A 27,348-nucleotide genomic window follows, 5' to 3' on the forward strand; every position below is an offset into this window, starting at 1 on the left:
GTGTGTGTGTGTGTGTGTGTGTGCGTGTGCGTGAGTGTGTTATAAATTAGACTGGGGGATCTTGGGGTTGGAGGAGGAGCAATAACTGTGCTACCCCGATAAGAATAAGAGAGCTCCCTAAATGAAGGGACCATATTTATTTGCGTAGCACTCAGGCAAGTGTTCTGGTAGTGAGGCTGACTGTGTTAAATGACTAATAAAAGTACTGCACCTGCACTTGGCCTAGGACTAAGAAAGATAAAAGTGGAATCTAATAAAATATACAGAAGCTCACTAGAAGACTAGTTTTGGAGAAATGTGCATTAAGCACTTACAGCAATTTGTTAGACATGTAGATTGCCTCAAGGCACTCTTTTCTGAGTTGGATTTTCTCTAGCATTCACAGCTACTCACTGTGTTTTCATTTCTTTCTTTATGCTCTCCTCCCAGATCCTCCTTCTGCTATGTACCTGAGTTAGCCTTGATGGCCTCACTTGTGCTTTTGTTTTATTTTTGTATCTGCTACCAGCTACCCAACATTATCAATGGATATATTCAAGCTACATTTCAAGAGAGAAGGGAAGCAAAAAGACTCTGCTAAGGGAGACAATCAAAAATATGCATTGAAACTAATATTATCCAGGCATCGTACTAGGTGCTAGGAATAGAATAGTGAACAAAGTAGACACAGCATCTGACCGCAAAGATATTACAGTCTGGTGGCCTTGGTATTCAAATTGCTCAGATTATATATTTTTACACTGTTTGTAGACTATGTAGTTCTTGAAAGCACTGTCTATAAAGAGAATCTCTGCACATAAAATCCCAATATTTTTATTTACCTTAATTTTAAGAATAATTTTACAATTAATATGAAACAACATAATGTAAAAGACCTAACAAAGCTTTTAGTAGAACATATGAACAAACACAAAAGCTCAGAATGTCCCTTGCTTAGCTAAATACACCCGCTTTTTTCCTTTAAGACCCAACTCAAGTACTATGTTCTCTCAGAACTCTCCCTGCTGTCTTCTTCATGTAATTTATTCCCCTCAGAAGTACTCTATTCCCCTTTATTTGACATGTAAGCATGCACTGCTCTTCACATTTTGTGTGCATGCCTTATCTTTTCAGTGAGATTGTAAACCCTCTCAGGACAGAGATAGAAAGTCATTTCTAGCTGTACCCCCAAGTACCCAGCATAGTACACTTCACACAGTCGACATTTGATACTTGTCTTCACATGATCAAATCCAAGCTCCTCAGCGTGGGATTCAAAGTCTTCCATGACCCTGCTCCTGCTTCCTTTCGCAATCTCATCTCCCACCAAGCTCCATCTCACAATTTACCATATCATACATGTGCATCCTTACTCATGTCCTTTGCCTGAAAATTCCTGCCTATATTTGTTTTTCACCTGGTTAATGCCCCATCATATTTTAACACTTGGATTCATCATCATCTTTACCAGGAAATCTTACCTGATTGTTTTCTCCCATCCAACACATTGAGTAAAGTGATACTCTCCTGTATCTCCATGGGATTCATTGTGGACTTAGGTTTAAGCAGTAATCACATTATCTGGTGTTTTACCACTGAATTTTTAGTGCTTGGCATAGGAGATAGTCAATGACTACTGTTGAGTGAATAGCTGAATGGTTATATGTCTCCCTCCCTTACTAGATTACTATTATTTCCTTGACTTCAAGTACTACCTATATACTGATGATCCTCCAAAATTTAATACTGTGATAAATGTTATAAAGGAAAAGCACAGGCTTCTAGGAAGGCATATAACAAGGGCACTGTGGTGCTCCAAGGACAATGGTGCTTCAAGGACAAAGGACAATCCTGCCTGAAGAAGTTTCAGCGATACACACCCTATCAGACTCTTGTCCTCCCCGCCATGTTGCGATGGTTACGAAATTCCTGAGCCCACCTGGGCGATGGGACATGTTTCTCTCTTGTCCCAAATAAGGAAAGGCATCTGCTCTGTCCCACTCCCACCCTACAGAAGGATGTTATATGTGCTTCGACCAATCAGAAAACGAAATTTTCACCTCGGACCATTCTTTTGTTCTCTGGCTATAAAAACTGACTAATAGCACATGTTCGGGGTCGGCTCTCTCAGACTACTAGGAAGTCAGCCCGCTGTTCTGGCAGTGACAATTCCATTTAATAAATTCCATCTTCTTTACATTCTGCCTTGTGTCTGGAAATTTTTTTCCAACCCACTTTCAGACCACAACAGGTACATAATTTGGATTGGGTTGGAAATATCAGAGAAGACTTCTCTGATAAGGCAGGGCAGGATTTCAACAGAGGGACTAGATAACAGCAGGGTCCTGCAGTAGTAAAGACCTTAGAATGTTTGGGGAACAGAGAAAGTGCTAATGTGTTTACAATGTAGTGATCAAAGGGGAGAACATCACAGAAGGATCTAGAAAAGTAGGCAGGAACCAGATAATACCATGCCTCACTGCATTTCGCTGTGAGATTAGAACTCTTTGAATGATTTTTAGTAGAGTGACAGGATCCATTTTATGTTTTAAGATCATTCTGGCTGCTATGTGGAAAATGACTTTTAATGGGACTGGAGAGCTAATAGACATTGAGAAACCAATTAGTACACTGTTACAATGTTACCAGTGAGAGACAATGGTGGTAAGGACTAGAAGAGTAGTGACAGAGATGGGGAGAAATGAATTGAACTCAATATAGTCAGAGGTAGGAATTATAGAGTTTGGTAATGGGTTATAGAGGGAGAAATCAAAAATAACTTTTAGGTTACTGGTTTTGAATTGAATATGTGCTTGTGCCACTAGCTGAGATGAAAGAACCCTGGAAAAGGACAAGGTTTGGGGGAGAAGAGAAATGATGAGATTAATCTTGGATAAGAGTATACTGATATAGCAGTGGATGTTAAGTTGGCAGTTAAATATACTGCTCTGGAACTCAGAAGAGATATCTGGGCTAGAAATAAGAATTTAGAAGCCATCAGCATGTAGATGGCATTTAAAATCATGGAAATGGGGGAAATCATGTAGAGAAACAGTTTAGAGAGAGAAGAGAAAAGAGCCCAGAATGGGGCCCTGTGAATTCCATCATTTAGAGGTCACATAGAGGAAGAATAAGGATGAGGAAGGGATAGAGAGGTAGCAGGAAAACCTGTGTGTAGGCTCATTCAGGTAGAGAGAAGAGAGTGTTTTAAGGAAGAAAGCCTGGTAAACTATACTGAAGGCTGCTGAGAGGAGGTGTAATCTGAGGACAGAGAAGAGTCCATTGTATCTGATAACATGGAGACATTGATGACCTCACTAAAAGAACTTTTGGTAGAGTGATGAGTGCAGAAGTCACACTGGAGTGAGAAAAAGAAATAAATAAAAGGTGAAGGAAAGGAGACACCATGTGTAGATAATGCTTTGGAGAAACCTGGTTCTGAAAGGAAATTGATTTGGTGAGAGCTGGAACAAGGAGCTTAAGGAAGATGTTTGTTTTTACAGTGTGAAGTAATAGAAAATATTTTAATACTACTAGGAAGAAGAATTTATTAGAAAGGGAGAAGTTGAAGATGTAGGAGACCAGAGGGATATAGTATTTTATGGTCCCTGAAAAGGCTGGAAGGTCCAAGTTCCAGTGCATATGTGAAGGGATTGGCCTCTGATCAAAGGAGTGACACCTACACTGTGACAAATATGTACTGAATACTTACTATGTGCTTGGTTTTGTTTTAAGTATTGAAATACTAGGGTTACAACAATGAATAAAGCATGCTCCCTGCTCTCATGCAGCTCACAGTTTGGTGAGAGACAAGTAAGTAAACAGAAAATTATAATTAGGTTGATTAATGCTATGAAAAGTGTAGGGTCTTATGTCAGCGCTGGGGAGGGAGAGTCATTGTTATGGGTTGAATTTTGTCCCCCAAAGAAAGATATGTTGGAATCCTAATGCCCAGTATCTCAGAATGTGACCTTATTTGGAGATAGGGTCTTTACAGAGGTAATCAAGTTAAAATGAGGTCATTCAGGTGGGCCCTAATTCAATATGACTGGTGCTCTTATAAAAAGGGGAAAGTTAGAGAGAAAGACACACACACAGGGAGAACACCACATGAAGATGAAGGCAGAGATGGGAATGATATGTCCATAAGCCAAGAAGCACCAAAGATTGCCAGCAAACAACCAGAAGCTAGGAGAGAGGCATGGGACAGATTCATCCTCACTGCCCTCAGAAGGAATCAATGCTGCCTTGATCTTGAACTTCTGGCTTCCAGAACTGTGAGAAAAAATTTCTGTTGTTTAGTACACTCAATTTATGGTACTTTGTAAGGGCAGCCCTAGCAAACTAATACAGGCACCCAAACCAATCTGAGGCAGGAGGTTGGCCAGGTTAAGGGAAGACTTCCCAGCGGAGGTGTTATCTGAGCTGAATCAAATAAGTAGATTGCATGGGTGGGGCCTGGGGAAGCCATTCCATGTAAAGTGATCATCACCTGCAATGGTTTGGAAGTGAAAGAGAGTGTGCATGTCCAAACTACTGCAAGAAATCCAACATGGCTGGATCTAGAGTGTGTGGGCAATGGTGGTGACAACTGAGAACTGAGAAACTGGAGCCAATTCATGAAGGGCCTTCTATTCCAAGCCAAGGAATTTGGACTTTATCCTGAAGTCAAAACGTGGCCTTTAAATGTTCATTCCCCTCCCCACTATTCATCTGCCTAACTCCATTTTTCCAGGAAGTCTTTTCTTACATCTACTGTGGAACTTCTCACACAGAAATATGAAAAACAACTTGCTTCTTGATCTCCTCAAATATGCAGCAAGCTCCTTGAAGGAAGGGACTATGTCTTATTTACTGAGATACACCCAGTGCCTGGCAAGTGTTTGACATATAGTAATCTCTCAATAAATGGTTGTCTGTTGTGTTCCTAGGGACAGCATTGGGACTTCTTGGCTCTCTTTGGAATGGTATTCCAGGACACTCCATATTTTCTTTTACTCTTCTCTCCTCTTCCTTCCTCTCACTGATGAGCCTCCATCAACCCTCCACACTTGGTTCTCATTTCACTTCTCCACTTGGTTTTCTCTTTGGATCAAGGATCCTGAGAGCTTCTGGTGAGCTTCCCCCACCCCAAATCAGTGCTCCCCACATCAGACAGCCTCTCATGCATCCAGGTTCCTACTGTCCCCAAGGGAGCCTGGTTCACACCATGCAGAGCCCTGCAGTCCAACCTTGTCACCTTACTCTGCCCCTAGTTCTGCCAGGACTAGTGCTTAACTTAGCCTAAGCTGGGTCATTAGGTCAGTTTCAAGGAAGTAGCTCTGGCCAGAATGGACCAAAGGACAGGTGCAGCTTTGGCAAGAGGATGCAGTTGAGGCTACAGGATGGGGCAATGGGGTTGCTGGGCAGGGTCAGATAATCCGAGCAATCTCTAACTGAGCCAAATTTGATCCATGGGACCTCCATTGAAAAAGGCAAAATAGGGTACCAGAAAGGGAAGCCAGGAACAATGATAGTCAAGGCAAGAGGCTGAGCAGAAACCAAGTGTTCGCATCAGATTGAATTCATTTAAAAAATGTACATCCCCTCACGTCTGCCCATTTCTACATGCATAAACACACCCCAACTTGAGCAAGTGCACACAAACACACATGCACACACCACAGACACAAAATGTTGACACACAGACCCATACCCACAGTGACAGAACCTAGTGTGACCTGCTTTGGTTGGCATATACTGTAACACCTGATCTGTCTGCAACTGGCTGGGAAGGAAGCTCTTTATACATGCAGGTCCCAAATAATAAAAGCATAACTTGAAATAACAAAGTCTTTTTAATTTGTCTCAAACAGATAGCTTTCTGTCTTATTATACCAAAATGAACCTGATACAACATTTTCTGGATGATCCCAAGCCATATTTATGGGTACTCATTATTGGGGGCTGGGCTAAAACATAGGGTGTTGTTAGGAGCTATGTTAAAGTGCATTGAGCTCTTTATCCCTCCACTAAACGGCCCCAGTGTAAACATTCTATTTACATAGACACTCATATCATCCATACATGTGCACAGATATATATGGGTATGAATATATACACACACACTATCTTTCATATGTGTCTCCATACAAGATGCACATAAATCATACTGTGTAGATACACACACAGTGCATTTACTTATAAGCAACATATGCACGCCCTGTAGCTAGGTTTGTAAGTGGCTCCCTTTCTTATAGCCAATAGCTTGCTTCTTTCGTCATCTTCCTTCCTTCCTTTGCACACTAATTTTTGGGATTAAGGAGTTAGTGCAGCATTCACTGCAGAGTTGGTGGTTTTAGTTGGTCGCACATGACTCAAAGAAGGCATTTTTAACTACAAAGAACTTCACTGGGAGATGGACTCACGAGGAGTTATTAGAAGCAAGTGCATAACAGCTCCTTGGGAGGCCATTATTTTGCACTTCTCCTCTCCCCCCAGAAGGCATGTTTATTATTGGTAACAAGGTGAGAGGAAATTCCCTGATTTCATTAGAAACCTGGAAAAATAACTTTTCCTTACCAATATCTTCCTTTCTTGCTGGAACATATTTCTTCTGGGAGGTGGTATGGCAAAATGGCCAGCCCCAAGTATCCTTTTTGTCTAATAAACTCTCTGGAGCTCCAGGACTTATCCCTGGAGAATACCCCCCCCCCCCACCACCACACGCAGATGCAGCAAAACAGCCACCTCATTAACTCAAAGTTGTAAATAACTGGGACACGACCTACTCTGGTAATATTCACATGTGTGACACCTCAGGGAGGGGAGAGAAAAGGTTTCATGAACATTTCACCAGCATCTGCTTTATTTACATATAAATAATGGGCTCATTACAATCCCTTATCTGTTCATTGAAGCCAGACTGGCAGAACCTAGTGTGACATGCCTTGGTTGGCAGATACCTTAACACCTGATCTGTTTGGCATTGGTTGGCAAGGAAATGTTTGCAAGTGCATGTTTCACATAATAGAAGTGTACTTGCAGTGGCCAAGTCCTTTTCATTGTAATTGTTTCAAATGGATGTCTCTATATTTTTAAAATTGATTTACAATTAACATATAATATTATATTAGTTTCAGCTGTACAGCATAGTGATTTGATATTTTTATACATTATGAAATGATCACCTCAATGAGACCAGTTACCATCCATCACCATACAAAGTTGTTATAATATTACTGACTCTATTCCCTACGTGTACATCCCCAAGGCATGTTTATTTTAAAGCTGAAGTTTGTATCTCTTAATCCCCTTCACCTATTTTGCCCATCCCTGCTTTTTCATGCCAAGTGAACCTGACACAATTTGCCCTTTTCAGGTTGATTCCAGGTCATTTTATGGACACTAATCATTGAGTTGGGCTGGGATGTAAGGTGTATCCTTAGTGTGTCAGACTGTTTAATCATCCAATAAATGGCCCCAGGCTGTCTATTTTTTAAGAAGCATCCTGTCTTCTTTCTAAAGTTTTTGCTTGCTGATTATATTGTTTATGCCTCCAGTAGCCCTTTGACATCTTCTGTTCTATCCTAGGCTCAGAAACCATGCTGAGTTACAAGTGTGTATAAAGTAAGACTGAAAGCCTTAGGAGTTTTTCTTTAAGTACTCTGCATGACTTTTGATGTATAGATTTTATATTATCTCTTTTGGCTGCTGTAAAGTTTTTAAAGGTTAATTTTTAGACTTTAGCTCTGAGAGTACTAGACGATTATGGTTTCCAGGAAGGGAACCTTCAGATAAGTGATATATCATTGTAGTTAGGGTTAATATAGATAAAGTAAACCTCATTAATTTGGATGTCACTAATTCATAATATGGGACTGTCTTATTTATAAACTAGGTTTGGAGTTTACTATTTCACCGGCTACAAAAGGAAAGGAGAGGGTTGGTGGTAAATTAATACCTTAAACAGAACCACATGGGTAATGCAAGTTTCATTTTCACATGAAACCTGACTACATTTATCTATTTATTAATATGGATCCCATTAAGCCATCTACTTGGTAATACAATTCACTGTGTATATTTGGAAGTAACAATAACAAACAACAAGACCTCAGTTAATCAATCCATTGAGAAGGAAGTTCATTTGAATAAAGTCAGCCTGGTATACAGAGACATAGAGAATTAATGGAAGCTCTCAGTCCTTAGCTAGTGGTAGTGGCAGATGAAGAAAAGAGAGAGTCAAGACCATTTTAGTGGGGAAGTTAAAGGTCTGCAGTGTCTTTAGCTCAAGAATAACTGGTGTGGGGTCATGTCCCAAGGAAACAGAAATATATCCCACAAGCCTGAGAGAGTCACAGCCTCCCCTTGGAGCATGGCTGGAATGGAATGTTTCTGACATTACTCTGTGAAGCAAGTTTCTGAACAAGAAGAGTCAATATTAGTGGAGGCATTGCTTTATAGCCTTGAAAGATATTCTGACTTTTCACTAAGTCAGTCTGGTCTTCCCACCAATTAATAGTAGAGAGCTCAATATGTGCTAGGTATCAAGCTAAGTGTTTTACATATATTATTTCATTTAAGCCTTGTGAACTTTGCAGGTAGACATTATTTTCATTGTATAAATGAGGAAACTGCAATTCGGTGAAAGGGATTCACTTAACCAAGGTAGAGAATGGTCAAATTAGGTTTCAAACCCAGTTCTAACTCCACGGCCTGCTATCTTAACCACTACCATATACTGTAATTCCTCAAGAGATAGGATAAGACAAATATTCTAGGGTGCTATAACAGGTACATGTCAGTAACTAAGCTGAGACTCAGGGACCCTAGTAAGCCCTACTTACCTACCTTCAAGTCCATGGAGCAATGCCCTTCAGCTAGTTCTGGCTGGGATGATGATTACAAAATATATGAAAGAGAAAGGACAACATAAGTGTCCTAATTTCTAAAATAATCATCCTTGAGTCTACCTCTATACAATCCAAAGGGAAGTTGTTACTCAATGTTTGAAACTGTGACCAAGGCCAAATGGGAACCATGTTTTAACTTTCAGGAACAAAATTGTCAACATCAGCCAGTCAGTCCTGCACTAGCTAGCACTGGTGGTGAAATGCATGCTATTTTCATGTCACTGAAAAAAATGAGTGGCTATTGTGTAGAGCAAAGGATCAATATTGAGACTGTGTGAAATGAATTTGCAAGTAAGATACTTTATGTGTTAAGAAATACTTATGAGGGGATGAATAGAATCAAGAGCAAGAATTGGTTCAGGAAAGATGTCCATGCTGATGTACGAATTGATCATCTAGTCATCGAAATGACCCCGATGGAAATATTGAAAAGGTCAAAGATTTGCTTTGTTAAATGTCTTAATGCCTTGCAATTATGAGAATGATGGCTGGGAATCCAATTTGGATGAAGAAGCTAACTTGTTCTGGAAGAAACACTAAACACAAGGAAGTTTCTGAAAAGATATCAGTGCATTTTGAGTGATGAATGAAAACAGGAAGGACTTGACACTTGTTTTGAACTTTCAAGGGAAGTTGGACAAAGCAAGGTGTTCTCAAGCAGAATAGTAACCAGGATGGAAGATGGCTTTTCTAGTATGTCCAAGGAGTAAAAGTGCTAGAAACCTCAGAGGCAAATTCAGCATGCCAGAGACCCCAAAAGGGTACAGGATCCAACTACACGTGAGGATAACTGTTCTGCCAACGATGATGCTATTCTGCTAACAATGATTATACTGTCCATGTAGAATTCAATTCTCAAAGGCAGGCAGTCAGGCTAATAGGATAGTCATTCTAAAGTACTACTAGAATTATGTGACTGACTTCTTCACCACAACAGTGCTGTGGTTGACAAGTTTTACAATTTTGGTTGTGCCTAAGAGCATTCGAAAATCCCTGTGAGTTTAGCTCTGTCCTAGGCTCTTGGAACAATTTTAGTTTTGCACAGGGGAAATATTAGAAATTCAGTCTTACTCTGACTTTTTCACCCCATAAATTTATTGGGGTCTTGCTTAATTTCCTATAACTTCCTCTAGAATCCAAACCTCTTATTTGGTTCCCCAATTGATAATACATTTCCCCTAAGAATAGGGTACTGATTTGCCTCGCTTCAGGCCTTTCTAATTCTTACTTTAATACTACACTTCTATCTGCTCTTGGGACTCCTGGATTCCTTCTGCCTATTTCTTGTGTTGACCTCTACTATTGCACTTCCAGGTCTCCCTGACATTTTGGTCACCTCCTTAAATTTGTTTCATAACACTTAGGCCCTTTTTAGAGCTAATGTAATCCCTGATGGCCTATCTGATCTTTAGGTCCTGGCCATCTCTGATTTGACCCATGAGCCTGGACAACATTTGATGGCTCATAACTTTAAGAATAATAGTTAAAGAATTCAACTTATCTATTGAGATGATCATATGGTATTTTTATTCTTCAATTTGTTAATATGGTGTGTCACATTGATTGATTTGCATATATTGAAGAATCCTTGCATCCCTGGGATAAATCCCACTTGACCATGGTGTATGATCCTTTTCATGTGTTGTTGGGTTCAATTTACTAGTATTTTGTTGAGGATTTTTGCATCTATGTTCATCAGTGATATTGGCCTGTAATTTTCTTTTTTGTGTGTGATATCTTTGTCTGGTTTTGGTATCAGGGTGATGGTGGCCTCATAGAATGAGTTTGGAAGTGTTCCTCCCTCAGCAATTTTTTGGAAGAGTTTGAGAAGGATAGGAGTTAGCTCTTCTCTAAACGTTTGATATAATTTGCCTGTGAAGGCATCTGGTCCTGCACTTTTGTTTGTTGGAAGACTTTTAATCACAGTTTCAATTTCATTACTTGTGATTGGTCTGTTCACAATTTCAATTTCTTCCTGGTTTAGTCTTGGAAGGTTGTACTTTTCCAAGAATTTGTCCATTTTTTCCAGGTTGTCCATTTTATTGACATATAGTTGCTTGTAGTAGTCTCTTATGATCCTTCGTATTTCTGCAGTGTCAGTTGTAACTTCTCCTTTTTCATTTCTAATTTTGTTGATCTGAATCCTCTCCCCATTTTTCTTGATGAGTCTGGCTAAAGGTTTATCAATTTTGTTTATCTTCTCAAAGAACCAGCTTTTAGTTTCCTTGATCTTTGCTATAGTTTTTTCAACACCCATTTATGATAAAAACTCTCCAGAAAGTGAGCATAGAGGGAACCTGTGTTCATCATAATAAAGGCCATATATGACAAACCCACAGCCAACATCACTCTCAATGGTGAAAAACTGAAAGCATTTCCTCTACGATCAGGAACAAGACAAAGGTGTCCACTCTTGCCACTATTATTCAACATAATTTTGGAAGTCCTAGCCATGGCAGTCAGAGAAGAAAAAGCAATAAAAGGAATACAAATTGGAAAAGAAGTAAAACTGTCACTGTTTGCAGATGACATGATACTATACAAAGAAAATCCTAAAGATGCCACCAGAAAACTACGAGAGCTAATCAATGAATTTAGTAAAGTTGCAGGATACAAACTTAATACACAGAAATCTCTCACATTCCTATACACTAACAATGAAAGATCAGAAAGAGAAATTAAGAAAACAATCCCATTTATCACTGCAACAAAAAAAATAACATACCTAAGGATAAACCTACCTAAGGAGGCAAAAGACCTGTATGCAGAAAACTATAAGACACTCTTGAAAGAAATCAAAGATGACACAAACAGATGGAGAGATATACCATATTCTTGGATTAAAAGAATCAATATTGTGAAAATGACTATACTACCCAAAGCAATCTACAGATTCAGTTCAATCTCTATCAAATTACCAATGGCATTTTTCACAGAATTAGAGCAAAATTTTTACAATTTGTAGGGAAACACAAAAGACACTGAATAGCCAAAGCAATCTTGAGAAAGAAAAATGGAGCTGGAGGAATCAGGCTCTCTGACTTCAGACTATATTACAAAGCTACAGTAATGAAGACAGTATGGTACTGGCACAAAAACAGAAATAAAGATCAATGGAAAAGGATAGACAGCCCAGAGATAAACTCATGCACCCATGGTCACCTAATCTATGACAAAGGAAGCCAGAATATACAATGGAGAAAAGACAGCCTCTTCAATAAGTGGTGCTGGGAAAACTGGACAGCTACATGTAAAAGAATGAAATTAGAACACTCCCTAACACCATACACAAAAAAAACCCTCAAAATGGATTAAAGACCTAAATGTAAGGCCAGACACTATAAAACTCTTAGAGGAAAAACTAGGTAGAACACTCTTTGACATAAATTTCAACAAGATCTTTTTGACCCACCTCCTAGAGTAATGAAAATAAAAATAAAAATAAACAAATGGGACCTAATTCAACTTAAAATCTTTTGCACAGCAAAGGAAACCATAAACCATATGAAAAGACAACCCTCAGAATGGGAAAAAATATTTGCAAATGAAGCAACTGAGAGGGGATTAATTTCCAAAATATACAAAGAGCTCATGCAGCTCAGTATCAAAAAAAACCCCAACCCAATCCAAAAATTGGCAGAAGACCTAAATAGACATTTCTCCAAAGAAGACATACAGATGGCCAACAAACCCATGAAAAGATGTTCAACATCACTAATTATTAGAAAAATGCAAATCAAAACTACAATGAGGTATCACCTCACACTGGTCAGAATGGCCATCATCAAAAAATCTACAAACAATAAATGCTGGAGAGGGTGTGGAGAAAAGGGAACCCTCTTGCACCATTGGTGGGAATGTAAATTGATACAGCCACTATGGAGAACAGTATGGAGGTTCCTTAAAAAACTAAAAAGAGAATTACCATATGACACAGCAATCCCACTCCTGGGCATATACCCAGAGAAAACCATAATTCAAAAAGACACATGCACCCCAATGTTCATTGCAGCACTATTTACAATAGCCAGGTCATAGAAGTAACCTAAATGCCCATCAACAGAGGAATGGATAAAGAAGATGTGGTACATTATACAACGGAATATTACTCAGCCATAAAAAGGAATGAAATTGGGTCACTTGCCGAGACGTGAATGGACCTAGAGACTGTCATACAGAGTGAAGTAAGTCAGAAAGAGGAAAACAAATATCGTATATTAGCACATATATGTGGAATATAGAAAAATGGTATAAATGATTTGCAAAGCAGAAATAGAGACCCAGAGGTAGAGAAAAAACATATGGATACCATGGGGGAAGGGGGGAGTGATGAATTGGGAGGTTGGGATTGACATATATACACTATTGATACTATGTATAAAATAGATATCTAATGAGAACCTACTGTATAGCACAGAGAACTCTACTCAATGCTCTGTGGTGACCTAAGTGGGAAGGAAATCCAAAAAAGAGGGGATATATGTATATGTATAGCTGATTCACTTTTCTGTACAGCAGAAACTAACACAACATAGTAAAGCAGCTATACTCCAATAAAAATTAATAAAAACAAAACAAAACAAAAAAGAATTCAACTTATTTGTTTTTTTTTTCTTTTTTTTTAAGTTAATTTTTATTGTGAAGGGGATAACTCTCATTTGGATATAAAAATTCTGATGGGTTTTTCACATAATCCCTCCTATTACTTTACTAGGACTGTGAAACACTGTTTTATATCAGCTTTATTAAACCCTAATCTTGACCAGCTACAAGAGTAGTGATACCAGACATCATGTCCCCACATTTTGCTTGTGTCTTCATTCATATTTATGCTGTGAATGATCTTGCACTACAGATGAAGTTGGGCATAGAAGTTAAACTTGAAGAATCTATAGAGCTTGAGAAACTGAAGAAACAGATAATGGGTTAAAGTTTAGAAACAGTGGAATGCCCTAAATATTGTTTGCCTCTATTCTTAACCTTTCAATCCCACTCTGAACCCCAGTTCATTTGCCTGGGTTCTTGATACTTTTCTATCTCTTGGCAGTCCTCTACTCTTAAGGTACTGAAATCCATCTCTAGGTCCTTTCTCTGGAGTTCTACTTCCAGATATAATGCTCTGGAACACAATTATAACCTTTCACAATTAGTGCCATTGCTGTGAGAGTCATGCAGCCTTCCCCACATCCTAGCCTAACCCCCTTGTATAGAGAAGCTAATGTGGATGGGTTTCTAGTGTTGAGGCAGGTACTGTTGGCAAGCTTCCTTTAGGGCAAGACTGAAGCCCATGTTGTTTCTTCTTGCCCCTGACTTGCCCATTCCAGATTTCTTCTCCCTCTTTCCTGAGCAGCCACTGAGGTACCAGCAAGCCATCTGGCCAAAGCAGTGAGGGTTAAGGTATAAATTGAAGCTGGATCTCTTCTAATCTAGTATGACAGTTTGTACTGATCAGGTTAATGAGGATAATTTCTCTTTGGCTTGTACAGAGACATGAAAATGTAATCTGACCTGCTATTAATTACTCTGTCCAATCATTAACATAATGTTTCACTGAATAGAGAAAGACTATTCACACTGCAGAAGCAGTGTATCAACCAAAGCACCATAATAAAAAAAAAATGTTGCCTTTTGTGTTCAGTAGGGAAGCTGTACTACCACCGTGAGCAGGACATGCACTTTGACATACTTCTCACCAGTAGGGATGAGCTGTCCTGAGCCATACACCCTCCTCCAGCTCCCTCAGGGGAATTATACACATTTGTGTGATGATTGGCAGGGAATAGGGAGGTACACTGTGGTCTTGGGAACAGAGTGAAACTAATTGGGCCACAAAAAGATTAAATAACTGTATCTTGAGTGAGAGCAACATAATGCTTTATCAAATAAATGAAATAACTTTAAATGGCTCTTTTATATTCTTTTATTAACAAGTATTTATTGAACAATTATTCCTTGTTAAGCTCTGTGGGTACAAGGGATGTAGTGTTCAAACAAAACAGACACAGATCCTGCCTTTGTGAAGTTTATAATCCAGGTAGAGGATATATATCTGTATCTATATTATATATCATGCAGAATATTCACAGGCAGTTGTGAGAAATTTATAATGAAAAAGTGAAAAAGCTAGGGTGCTCTAAGAGCATATGATAAAGAGACTGGGTGGAACCCAAAGAATGAGCCAGGTGAAAAGTGGAGTAAGGAAGGGGAGAAAGAACAGCACGTGTGAAAGTTATGAGGAGGCAAACAGGTTTGAAGAACTTAAAGACATCCAGGAAGGAAAGGAGTTCAGAGAGCAAACAAGCAACAGAAGATGAGACTGGAGATTGAGACAAGTGGTATATCGTTTTTTGGCCATGAACAGGCTCTAGATGGGCTACAGATGTCCTTGGATGTTGACAGGTAATGTTGGTTACTTCCATGGGGCATTTGGACTTTATTAAGGGCAATGGGAAGTAGTTGAAGGTTTCTAAGCTCAGTTGACCTATAACTAGTAAATTAAAAAAAAAAATTCCCAATGGCCAATGCACTAAACAAAACCCTCAACCTATATCAAAAACCTGGGTTCAAGAAGAAAAGAAAAACATGTATGGATAGAGCAGATGAAGCATTTCCACTCTGCATCTGCACAGAAGGCTAGGCAGAACCCCTGAGAGGCTGAAAAGTAATTACACTTCTGCACTGGATTCATGTCTTAACCACAAGGAGTGTGTTCTGCAGGCTCTATTTCCTAATTGAGGGTAATTACAAGAAGTTAAAGCTAGATTAGAGACAATTAGACCCTATACAAGAGGGAACTCTGTGGGTGATCAGGAAGGGAGTAGGAAGAACCAGCTGGGAAAGTGTTTCCCAAACTGCTTGGCATTCTTTGACTCATATTGTAGGAGGAGGTTTTTTGGGGCGAGGGAGTCTATCTGTGCTCCTGGTGGTGCCCACCTAGAGGGTAGGCAGGTGAAATGAGGTAAAACACACACACGCACACACACACACATATCACTGACAGTCAGTCAAGATTACCTTTTCCTCAAGCCAAAGCTGCTTCATAGGCCAGAAGCCAATAAATGGAAACAAAGAGGAAAGGAAGGTGAGAGTCCCATTACAGTTCGATTGAAGACGTCTTATTTGAGCAACTACTTTTTGTCCCACTCTGGATCTAGATACTGTGGAAGAGACATGGTGAGCATATGATCTTCCCTTTAAGGAGTTTCCAACTCCACTGGAGAAGTTTGGTGTGGCTAGAGCACAAAGGGGGAGAAGGAGATTGGGGAGGGGTGAGGTCAAGAGGTGGCCACAAGTCAGGCTGAGGATCTCTGATTCCATCCCAGAGGCACTGGAGAACCACGGAGAGTGATAAACAGGGAAATCATAGGGTCAGTTTTGGGTTTTAGGAAGATACATCTGCCACTGTGGGGAGGGTGGATGAGGGGACATGGCAAGGAGCAAGGTTGTGGCGCTCAGTGTGAGCTGCCTGTGGAGGGAGATGGGGGTGTCTATGACCACGAGGAGGAAACTTAGGAGGAGAGGCCAGTGTAGGCAGAAAAAAAGTGACTTATTTTACTCTCTTCATCCACCAAGCCTCCATTTCTTTGGTAAGTCATTGATTCATTCAATCAGCAAATAATTGTTTCGCATCGGTGCAGAGCACCATGCTAGGGGACATTAAGAGTAATAAGGATGGTGTTATTCCAGTCTTCAAGGGTCTTGATTAACTACCTTTTCAAGTGAGTAGAACAGTCAATAGCTTCTCTAGGATTTTAGAGATTGTTCTGATCAGTGGAGAGGCAGATGATCTAAGAAACAACAGAGGGTGAGGTGAATGTGCATGAACCCTGAGGAGAGGCACAGTGAAGGGCACCTAAGTTTGTATGGGAAGGGTATGGTGACTACGCGTGTATGTAGGTGTGCGTGTGTGTGTACACACGGGCACATTGGGCACGTGCACATAATGAAACCAAAAACCTTAACACCAACAGGTACTTCTATAACACACATACAGAAAGAGAGAGACAGAGACAGAGACAAAGACAGAGAGATAGACTTTTGTGTCAAACAAATTTGGGTCTTTTGAATTTTCCCCTAAAAGGCCTGGTAGAATAGCCCGAGGGAGTCACTTGTCTGGCAAACTTAATTTTACCATGCAAGGATTAACCTGGTATTCCCAAGGGCTTTAGGCTATAGGACCTCAGGGATGGTCCCTGCTCTGTTGGCTATTTCTCTGGAAGGAGGGAGCAGCAGTGGTCTGAGCCCCCAAATACAAAGTCTAGTGCTTGGCGTCCTTCACAGAAGCCCAGGCTGCTCTGAGAAAAAAGACTCCCTGTGGATGGTGAGGGTCTTTAGGTCCTTTTAACATATACCCACTGACTCATAAGCCTCCTCACTGCCTTTTTAACATCCTTGTTTCTCAAGCTATACACGATGGGGTTGACCATGGGAGTGACCACAGTATAGAACAGGGAGAAGATCTTGTTCAGGGCAACAGCCTGGGTTGCTGTGGGAATGGCATACACTGTTCCCAGTGTTCCATAGTACAGAGTGACCACTATGAGGTGGGAAGAGCAGGTGGAGAAGGCCCATTGCTTTCCTGCAGCTGATGGCATCCTGAGGACAGCAGCAACACTGTGACTATAGGAGGCTACAGTGAGCAGGAAGGGCGCCATAGTGACAAAGGAGGCCAGTAGGAAAGTGGTTTCCTCCACTGTCTCAGTATCAGAACAGACCGGCTCCAGCACAGGGGCCAGGTCACAGAAGAAATGGTCAAACTTATAGGTTGGACAGAAGGGCAGCTGGAAAGTCATGGTAACAGTGACCACCGGGGTTAGGAACTCACCCAGCCAAGACCCACCTGCAAGCGGGATACATGTGTGGACGTTCATGAGGGATGGGTACTGGAGGGGGCTGCAGATAGCAAAGTAGCGGTCATAAGACATGGCTGCCAGAAGAAAGCACTCAACTACTGCCATGGAACCGAAGAAGTAAAGCTGGACCACACAACCTACAAAAGAAATCACCTGGGGACCTGCGAGATGGGTCTGCAGCATCTTAGGGGCAATGGAGGTAGTGTACCAGATCTCAAAGAAGGAGAAATTGGACAGAAAGAAGTACATGGGGGTTTGGATGCTGCAATCAAGGGAAATGACCGTAAGGATAAGAATGTTCCCCAGCAAGGTCACTACACAGATTCCCAGAAATATCCCCAAAAGAAAAAACTGTAACCCGTGCAGACTCCCAAATCCCAGGAGGAGAAATTCATTGAGAATGGTCATATTACCCATATCTGTGACATTCACCATTAGGCCTGAGGAAAGGAGAGAAATATAGCCAGTTGGAAAAAGAGCCATGCTACTGGAGGGGGACAACAGTACCAGATATGCCATATATTATAAAACTCAAAGACCCTGTCTTTTCTCCTCTGGAATAAATTTTCTGTTTTGTTCTACTAGGTGTATTTACCTAATAGTTATAGTGAAATCAGAAGCTATGCCTTGGAGAGTTAACAGAGAGGGTGTCTCCTTTGCTGTTTTCCACTCTCTTTCTTGACATAACCTGTGATGAATCTGCCTTTGGGAGTCTCACAGTGGGAGACAAACACCTCTTAATGGGGACATGGCGCGGAAGCTTCTCTGAACTTCTGAAACTCAGCTTTTAAGACTCAATGGAAATGTGAGTCCAAAATTATAAAATAGCATTAGAATTCACACCACCCTATTTCCCCCCGAACCCCTAAGTCAGGGTGGGTTTCACCAGGAATGTAATTGGAGGGAGGAGGGGAATTCAGAACTACTGATCTTAAAGTACCTGTAAGAAATATAAGAGTTTCTGCCAGGCTCTGGGGACATGGAGCTGATTGCTTCCATGGCATCAAATTCCTATGGAAATTGGGGGGGAAATGTATGTAAAGTTATTCACTTGAAATGTTAAGAGAAAAATTATGTTCCATCCTTCATAAATGAAAATGACATTCCTGACTCACAAGCAGCAGGGATGGGTTAGCAGTGAGTCATGGCTGCAGTTCCCCCGTCCCCACAAGCACACCCCCACCCCCCCAGCTCAAAGACCCAGATTTGTGAAATGGTTGTCTGGTCTTAGCGCCTGAGCTGTGTGATACGATTAACAATCAATCTGTGCTGTGGCCTAAATTAGGGGTAAGTGTGAGGCCACAGTTAGCGGCTTGGTTCAGTTGGTGTTCTAGGCTGAAGGCTCAATCTGTGGCCAGGGAATAAAAGTCATCTTTGCTGCTTTGCTTCGGGTAATGACAATGTGTCCCTAAAAGATTACAGTTAAGTCATATTTTTGTAAATGAAGTCCTATTTTAAATCCGCTCGGGGAACTGGCTATTCAAAGGACTCTTGTTAAGAATGCTTCTGTGACATGAAAGAATTTCTCCATAATTTATCCTGTGTACCAATATGGATTGTTAATACACTGGGCTTGTGTAAAGGAAGGTCCACCTATAATGGGGGTATCCAGGACATTTAGGGAGCCTAAGGTGGTACTGAATGTAATTACAGTGTGTAAGGAAAATCAGTCAGTAACTAAAGTTGTCCCTGGGGGTGATAGCTGCTTCCTAATTGTGGGATTAAGCTGCAGTGTCCTATTACTTACCATTTTACCTTGTCTTCAGAGACTGGCAGCCAGCATTCAGAACCGAAATTAACATCATTAGATTTTTATCATTCAATCCCAAGTCTCATTAATTAACAATGAGTAAACTTGATTTTTCCTTTTTGGTTTACAGGTGTGCTCCTTGGTGCCTCCAAATTCAAAGGCACACCAGCTTCCCTAAATCCTTGCCCATCCTCTCTTTTCTTGCAGTGAAGACAGAGTAATGATATCGCAAAAGAGAGGTTTCAGCTCAGAATTCTTTTCATTCTTTCATTCAGTCATCTATTCACTCACCATGTATTTTTGGACACCTACTATGTGTCATATATTGGGCTAGGTAGGCATTGGAGATAAAATTATGAACAGGAAAGTCATGGTCTCAATGTTTCCAGAGCTTACATCCTACTAGTGGAAGTGGTCTCAAAAATAACTGTAAAACTAGTATTGTGATCAATTCTATGTGGGTATTAATATAAAATACAGGGTCTTAATATAAAAAACAGTATGGGGAGAGGTGACCTTGTTTTGGCAAAATGGTCAGGGAAGATCTCTCTGAACAAGAAGTCATATTTAAGCTGAGATCTGATGAATATGGAGTAGCCAGCTATGAGAACAGTCAGAGGGGAGGTATTACAGGTAGAGAGGCAACATGTGCAAAGGCCCTGAGTGAGATAAGCACTTGAATACTGGAAGAATAAAACATACAAGCAAACAGCAAAAAACAACTGTGGCTGGAGGGCAACAGGTAAGGCAGGTGAGGGAAAGAGTGACAGGAGGTGAATTTGTAGAATGCATATCTGATTTACAATTTGAAAAGATCCCTCAAGCTTCTATGTGGAGAATGGACGGTAAAGGGCTAAAAGGGAAGGTGAGAAAACTGGTGAGGAAGCTAATATATTAATACAGGTAAGAAATGGTAGGATCAAGTTGGGATGGATAAGGTGGATTAATTTTAAGGCTCTTTACATAGTAGAATTGATATATATTTTTGTACTTTTCTGTATGCATATTATACTTTAATAAAAAGTTTAATGAAATGACATAGATTGCAGATGAATTGCATTAGAAGAGGGCATGAAGAACAGGAAGGAATTAAGGATGAATCCCAGGCTTTTGGCTTAAGCAACTGCATAGATGATCATCTCTTTTCCTGAGATGGGAGGACCAAGTAGGTGATTTAGTTTGAGGGGAATTTTCCTTTGTTTTCCTTCCTTCCTTCCTTCCTCCCTTTCTTCCTTCCTTCCTCCCTTTCTTCCTTCCTTCCTTCCTTCCTTTTTGTTAGATCTAGTGGGTTATGATCCATTGCTAGGATGACAGTTTCAATCCTCATATGGGTCAGTAATCTGGTAACAGACCGAGCCCCAGCCCTGAGAGACAGGGCTCTCACTGTGGCCACACAACAAGCTTAAGTAAAAGTCTGACAAACTCTTGTCCTTGGTCTCAAAAGGGACCAGGGAAGAGAGTGAAAGTGTCAGTATAACCTTTACTCACTCTGTAGAAATTGCTCAAAGCACAGGGTTAGCAACTGCATATCGGGAGCATCCTGTGCATACGAAGCACAGGAAAGCACAATTCCATGGAGGGCTGTTAGACTCTCTTCAATGTTGGTCTCCAAGAAACCTTCATTAATGGCAACCCAACTACCCAGAGCTTTCAATGATCTGAGATTAAAAAAAAAAATTCTTTTGTCTCATTTTGCCTTTGCGTGAAAGAGACAGGTAATGAAACAAGCTTAGTCAAGAAAACAATTTTCAGATGTCCCAGGGTTGGAATACATTCAGTTCTACTCTTTCTCTCTTCATTTCATTTGTAGTTCTGGCCAATCAGAATTAATGCTCAGAATAATGGCTGGAGGCTCTGAAAGATCCTCAATCAGTAAAGAGTGATTCAAGTATATCATTATACTTGATTTACTAAGTTGCGACAGTGGACTCAGATATCTTAGTGGAATATTGTTTTTAGCAAATACAGTGGAAAACAGCTTTGTTCTTACCCTTCAGTTACCCAGAAAATCTAATTAAACAAATACCCTTTCCCCCTTTCCCTTGATGTTCCCTTAATCAGGACTTGTCTTGGCATTAATTCTTCTATGTCCTTATAATTACCAAAAGGTATTCATTAACATGAAAAATTGGTGCCCAGTGTAAAATAAAATCCCCCAAATTTACCTCCCCCCACCATCTCCAAGATGCTAATAGTTGCAAAAGTACAATAATAAAATTGAAAGTGTAGCAACATAACTAGGGAGTGAGAGACATGGGAATGAGCTCAAACTCATTACCTCTTCTAGAGTCAATCCAGGAAAACCTCTTGGAAAAGGGGTTGGTGAGGAGGAATCCAAAGAATGGCTGAAGATTAACTGCTGGAAGGGAGAAATATACAGCTTGATAAAGAGAGCAATGATCTGGCTATACCTATCATGTACCATCTGATCCAGCAATCCCACTGCTGAGTATATATCTAAAGGAAATGAAACCAATATCTCAAAGAGATATCAGCATCCCCATGTTAATTGCAGCAATGTTCATTACAGCCAAGATATAGAAACAACCTAAATGTCCATTGATGGATAAACAAATAAATAAAATGCGGTACATACATACAATGGAATATTATTCAACCTTAAAAAAGAAGGAAATTCCTGTCATTTGCAACAACATAGATGAACCTAGAGGGCCTTATGCTAAGTGAAATAAGTCAGACAGAGAAAGATAGATGCTGTATGATCTCACTTACATGTGGAATCTAAAAATGATGAGCTGATAGACCAGAGACTAGAGCCGTGGTTACCAGGGGCTGGGTGTGTGGGGTGGGGAAAATGGGAAGATGTTGGTTAAAGGGTACAAACTTTCACTTATAAGATGAATAATGTACAGCATGGTGACTATAGTTAATAATACTGCATTGTATACTTGAATTCTCTAAGAGCGTAGATTTTAGGTGCTCTCACCACAAAAAAAGAAGGTAACTACATGAGGTGATGGATGTGTTAACTAACTTGATTGTGGTAATCATTTCATAATGTATACAAATATTAAATCATCATGTCATACATTCTAAAACAGTTAGAAACCCAGTGCTCTCCCTTGCTTCAGACCCCCAACTCTATCCATTTTTTAAAAAGTAAGCAACAAACACATGACATGCAAATGTGCCCTTAGCTCTTTATTCTCCCCAAAGTTATATTGTACTGGTATCAGGGGCAGTTGTTTAATGATATCAGGGATAATTGGTAGGTACAGAAGATCATCTTGGTAGCCCAGTCCTCACTCTTTAGGTCATCCTTTTGTCTAAATACATATAAACCTGTTCCTGAAAGTGGTATGTGAGAGATACTAGGCTGGTGAGCAGGAAAACTACCCAGAGACAGTCTTTGAAAAAGCAGAGCAGAGAAGAAATCCTTAACTAGTACTATACTAGCTCTTCTACCAATAGATGAAGTTGGGGGGTTTTCTTGGTCAACTCTCTCTATAAGTAGTGCCTTTCTTGAATAATTCAAGTTGTGCCATGCAGCAGGAAAATTTGATTATAAGTTTATTTTCCTTTGAACACAACTTGTGGAACATTATAGACAGATCACTTTTTAAAGGAATTGTACATTAATGCAAGAAACCCCTTGGTGTCCAGGGGAATGATTTTGTTATTTGTGTTTTTGCACCTTGAGACCTAGACATAGACATTATTGAAACCAGGAGACAGGCATTGCTGAGATATCTGAAACAAACATTACTGAGACCCAGAAACAGACTGGGAGATAGGCATTATTGAGACCTGGTGACAGATATTTCTAATTCAACTATATTCTTTGGTGCCAAATACTTTCCCCCTGTTCTGTTCCATTTGTCAACACGACAGACAATGAAATGGGCCAGGAAATATCTTGGGCCAAATGATATGTGATGTGTCATTGTGTGACATACCTAGCCTAAATGTGAAGAATGGCAACAATTATCCTAGTAAGTTGTGCAAAGAATAACAGGCTCATACTTTTGGTCCCAAACTGTCAAGATATTTCATATAAAAATTTGAGGGAGTCTAAATAATCTGTATAAACACCTAAGTTTCCCTTTACCTCAACATAGACTTTATAGCAAAAATCCAAAATTGGTGGAATTCAGAAAACATTTTGTCAATAAACCATTCTAGAAAAAAAAAAAATTGGTCTTCACAATGCCAAATACCCAGTTTGAATGAGGAGTTTACTTTTTAACCTGTTATATTTTTTAAATTGACTTCTCATGTTCATCTCGTCTTCTGAGTCAAGAAATGGCATTTGCTAGACTTTCTATGCCTGCTCCATTTCCTTATATCCAGGAGAACTGAAACATCTAGATCCATCATTCTAATACTTATCTGCTCATATGCTCATGGTGTTACACATTTGAATAGTGGTAACATTTCTTTTCTTGCATCTTTCACTCATAGTCCTGGTGTTTGACTCTAACAACAGAGAAAACCTCAGTACCCCTCCTACTCACTGCTTTCTAATCCCCATTTTGTAGCATTCAAGAGCACTGTCACCACTCACGGTTTCTTTTACTTTTTGAAGCTTTCTGCTCCTAGACTCCTCTTCTTCACTGATCATGACAGATTTACAGTGGTTAGGAAGCTGCAATAGTCACAGTGACGAGGTATCTTTGGTCTGTACCAAAGGCTTTATCATGTCACAGGGAAGTAGTATATTGTAGTAGTTAAGAGCATGGTCTTTTGTGTCAGATAGACCTGAGTCTGTGTTCTGGCTCCACCACATACTCTCTGTGTGACTCTGGGCAAGTAACTTAACCTCTTGGTGCTTCAATTTTCTCAGCTGCAAAATAGAGAATAATTATAATAATAAAACTACCTTATAGTGTTTTCATTAGAGTTGAATGAGAAAATCTATATGAAGTATTGGTGAGGTGTTCAGCACTCTGTAAGTGTTCAATCTCATTTTCATTTGACAATGTGTACCTGTGTGTACGATTACTCTTCAGATGTTTTATGTGTTGTCTCCCTCACAAAGTTGTAAGTGCCTCAAAAGTAGGTGCAATCTTGTAGTTTTTCTACTGTTCTCCTCTGATCTCCTTCACATATCTAACGTAAGAAATGAGTCCCCAGTAGGATCTTAATAAATATTTATTGGTATAACTTTTTTCCCATCCCAGACAAAATCTGCAAGCTTTAATATGGTCACTCTTGACAGAAGTCCAGAGAGATTTTTCTTACCTCTCACTGTCCTTTTCCTCTACAGAGGGGCTCACCCATGACCCCATGATCTGGTTGCTTCACTCACCTTGACAGAGAATCAGAATCCTCCATCAAGAGCATTCTCAGTCTAGCTGCTTCTCTAACAGCCCAACTTAATATCCTGCCTTAACTTCCTTCCATTAGGGAGTCAGGTCCTGCCTGTTTGCTCAATACGTTGTTCTCATGAAAATTAATTTCCCTTAAGCCTGTTTCCCAAGGGTAATGTTTTCTCCTTCCACTGGAAAAGTTAAAATTGTAGAGTATACAAAGAGTATCCAGAATATCTTGTGCCAACAAATTTCTTACCAAATCCTGAACTTTGAAGTTTGTGGGTTCAAAGGAGCCAATTACTACTCTGAAGCCAGACTTCCCTGTTGTGATGAACAGGGCCAACCCTCAGCAACACTGGGATATTGGGAAAGGTTGATCTGAAGCTACATTTCCTCTTTCTTTCTCTAGCACATTCCATCCCAGTTTCATATTGTCTCTGAACACTTTTCCTTTCTCTCCACCTCTAGTTGAGTACTTCTAAGAGTTCCTTTCAAAATATTTTCTCTTTAATTTGTAGTAAAATGCACATATATTTTTTAAATTAATTTTTATTAGAGTATAGTTGCTTTACAATGTTGTGTTAGTTTCTGCTGTACAGCAAAGTGAATCAGCCATACCTATACATATATCCCCTCTTTTATGGATTTCCTTCCCATTTAGGTCACCACAGAGCACTGAGTAGAGTTCCCTGTGCTATACAGTAGGTTCTCATTAGTTATCTATTTTATACATAGTAGTGTCAATCCCATTCTCCCAACTCATCCCACCCCCCTTCTGCAGGGTATCCATACGTCAGTTCTCTACTTCTGTGTCTCTATTTCTGCTTTGCAAATAAGTTCATCTCTATCGTTTTTCTAGATTCCACATATAAGCGATATTATACAGTATTTGTTTTCCTCTTTCTGGCTTACATGGGAGCAACCTAAATGTCCATCAACAGAAGAATGGATAAAGAAGATGAGGTACATATATACAATGGAATAATACTCAGCCATAAAAAGTAATGAAATTGTGCAATTTGCAGACACGTGGATAGACCTAGAGACTGTCACACAGAGTGAAGCACATCTATTTTTGAGGCGCTTATTTAATATAAAACTGAATATAGATCTGTGATGGAAATCTTTGCACATAGTAGGCACAAATTATTTGCTGAGTTAATAAAATAAAGATCCCAAAATACAACTATTTCCTCGAGTATTTTCGGTAATGAATCAACAGCTAATAAAAAGTGGTTTCAAACTTCCACCCCTTCTTTTGGTTCAATACTACTAAGAGATCCCCTTCAAAACATCAGTCCTTCTTTTCAGGCCTTGATTTGTGGTTAAATTTCTTGAATTCATTATGAATTTGGAATCCTCTGAATAATGATGTACAGAGCCTCACTGCTGCACTAGCTACGAAGGAAAAATTTATTGAGAAAATTAATATTGTAAACAAGGTTGCCGGGGTCGTGCTTAACCACCTCAGGAGAATCAAACACACGTAGTATAAATCAATATTGCTGATTACAAATAATTTGTGTCTATTCATTAAAGCAAATACCTCGGACATCTGACAACATTTGAAGCTGTTAATTCAAGTTATTGAATATATTCAAGAGGAAAATAGTTGCATTTTAGATTTCCATTCTATTATTCAGTCAGAAAACATTTACTGAATGCCTGCTACATGCATAGTCCCACTATGGGTATATCTTGAATTATCTAGTAAGTGTGCTCCTTTAAAAAGTATATATCTTTTAACTTTTCGAAAACTACTCCAATTTCAAATTCATTCAGGGGGCTTTCTAAGAAAAGAAGTCCTGTGGCAAATTTTGGAAGAGTGGGCAATATTTTGTAATATGACTACTTGTCTGATTGCTATATCTCTGTTTTATAAGTCTAGAATTTTAAGTAGTAGATTTTCTTAAATAGAGTTATTCCTGTAATTTAAAGTGGCCTTTATTCCCAATTATCATCATCTGTTAACATGCGACCCTAGACTTCTCTGGGTTTCAGATAGCAGCAGGGAAACATCTACCACTACATCCCTAAAAACTCTTTGGTAAGACAAATTCAAGAAGTCTTCCTCTTCTCATCCCCCTCCCCCTCACCCTCCCCCTCCTCCTCCTTCTTTTTCTTCTTCTCCTTCTTCTCCTTCTTCTTCTTCTCCATCTTCTCCTTCTTCTTCTTCTTCTTCTTCTTCTTCTTCTTCTTCTTCTTCTTCTTCTTCTTCTTCTTCTTCTTCTTCTTCTTCTTCTTCTTCTTCTTCTTCTTCTTCTTCTCCTCCTCCTCCTCCCCCTCCTCCTTCTTTTTCTTCTTCTCCTTCTTCTCCATCTTCTTCTTCTCCTTCTTCTTCTTCTCCATCTTCTTCTTCTTCTTCTTCTCCTCCTCCTCCTCCTCCCCCTCCTCCTTCTTTTTCTTCTTCTCCTTCTTCTCCATCTTCTTCTTCTCCTTCTTCTTCTTCTCCATCTTCTTCTTCTTCTTCTTCTCCTTCTTCCTCTTCTTCTTCCTCTTCTTCTTCTTCTTCTTCTTCTTCTTCTTCTTCTTCTTCTTCTTCTTCTTCTTCTTCTTCTTCTTCTTCTTCTTCTTTCTTCTTCTCCTTCTTCTTCTTCTCC

At 39.8% G+C, this 27,348-nt stretch overlaps 1 protein-coding gene across 1 annotated transcript; it reads right to left on the bottom strand.

Moving 5' to 3' along the window:
* Nucleotides 1–16,734: 16,734 nt before the first annotated feature.
* Nucleotides 16,735–27,008, bottom strand: LOC309621024 (olfactory receptor 10A2-like). The gene has a single exon (XM_082377959.1). It carries the CDS (start codon nucleotides 18,242–18,244, stop codon nucleotides 17,204–17,206), a length of 1,041 nt encoding a protein of 346 aa, XP_082234085.1. The 5' UTR covers nucleotides 18,245–27,008; the 3' UTR covers nucleotides 16,735–17,203.
* Between the last annotated feature and the right edge of the window lie 340 nt (nucleotides 27,009–27,348).

This window comes from Balaenoptera borealis, assembly GCF_965194805.1.
Source record: "Balaenoptera borealis genome assembly, chromosome: X".
In the NCBI taxonomy this organism is placed as follows: Eukaryota; Metazoa; Chordata; class Mammalia; order Artiodactyla; family Balaenopteridae; genus Balaenoptera; species Balaenoptera borealis.

Coding starts and splice junctions, on each gene's coding strand:
- LOC309621024 (XM_082377959.1), bottom strand. CDS start 18,244: ATGGCATATCTGGTACTGTTGTCCCCCTCCAGTAGCATGGCTCTTTTT.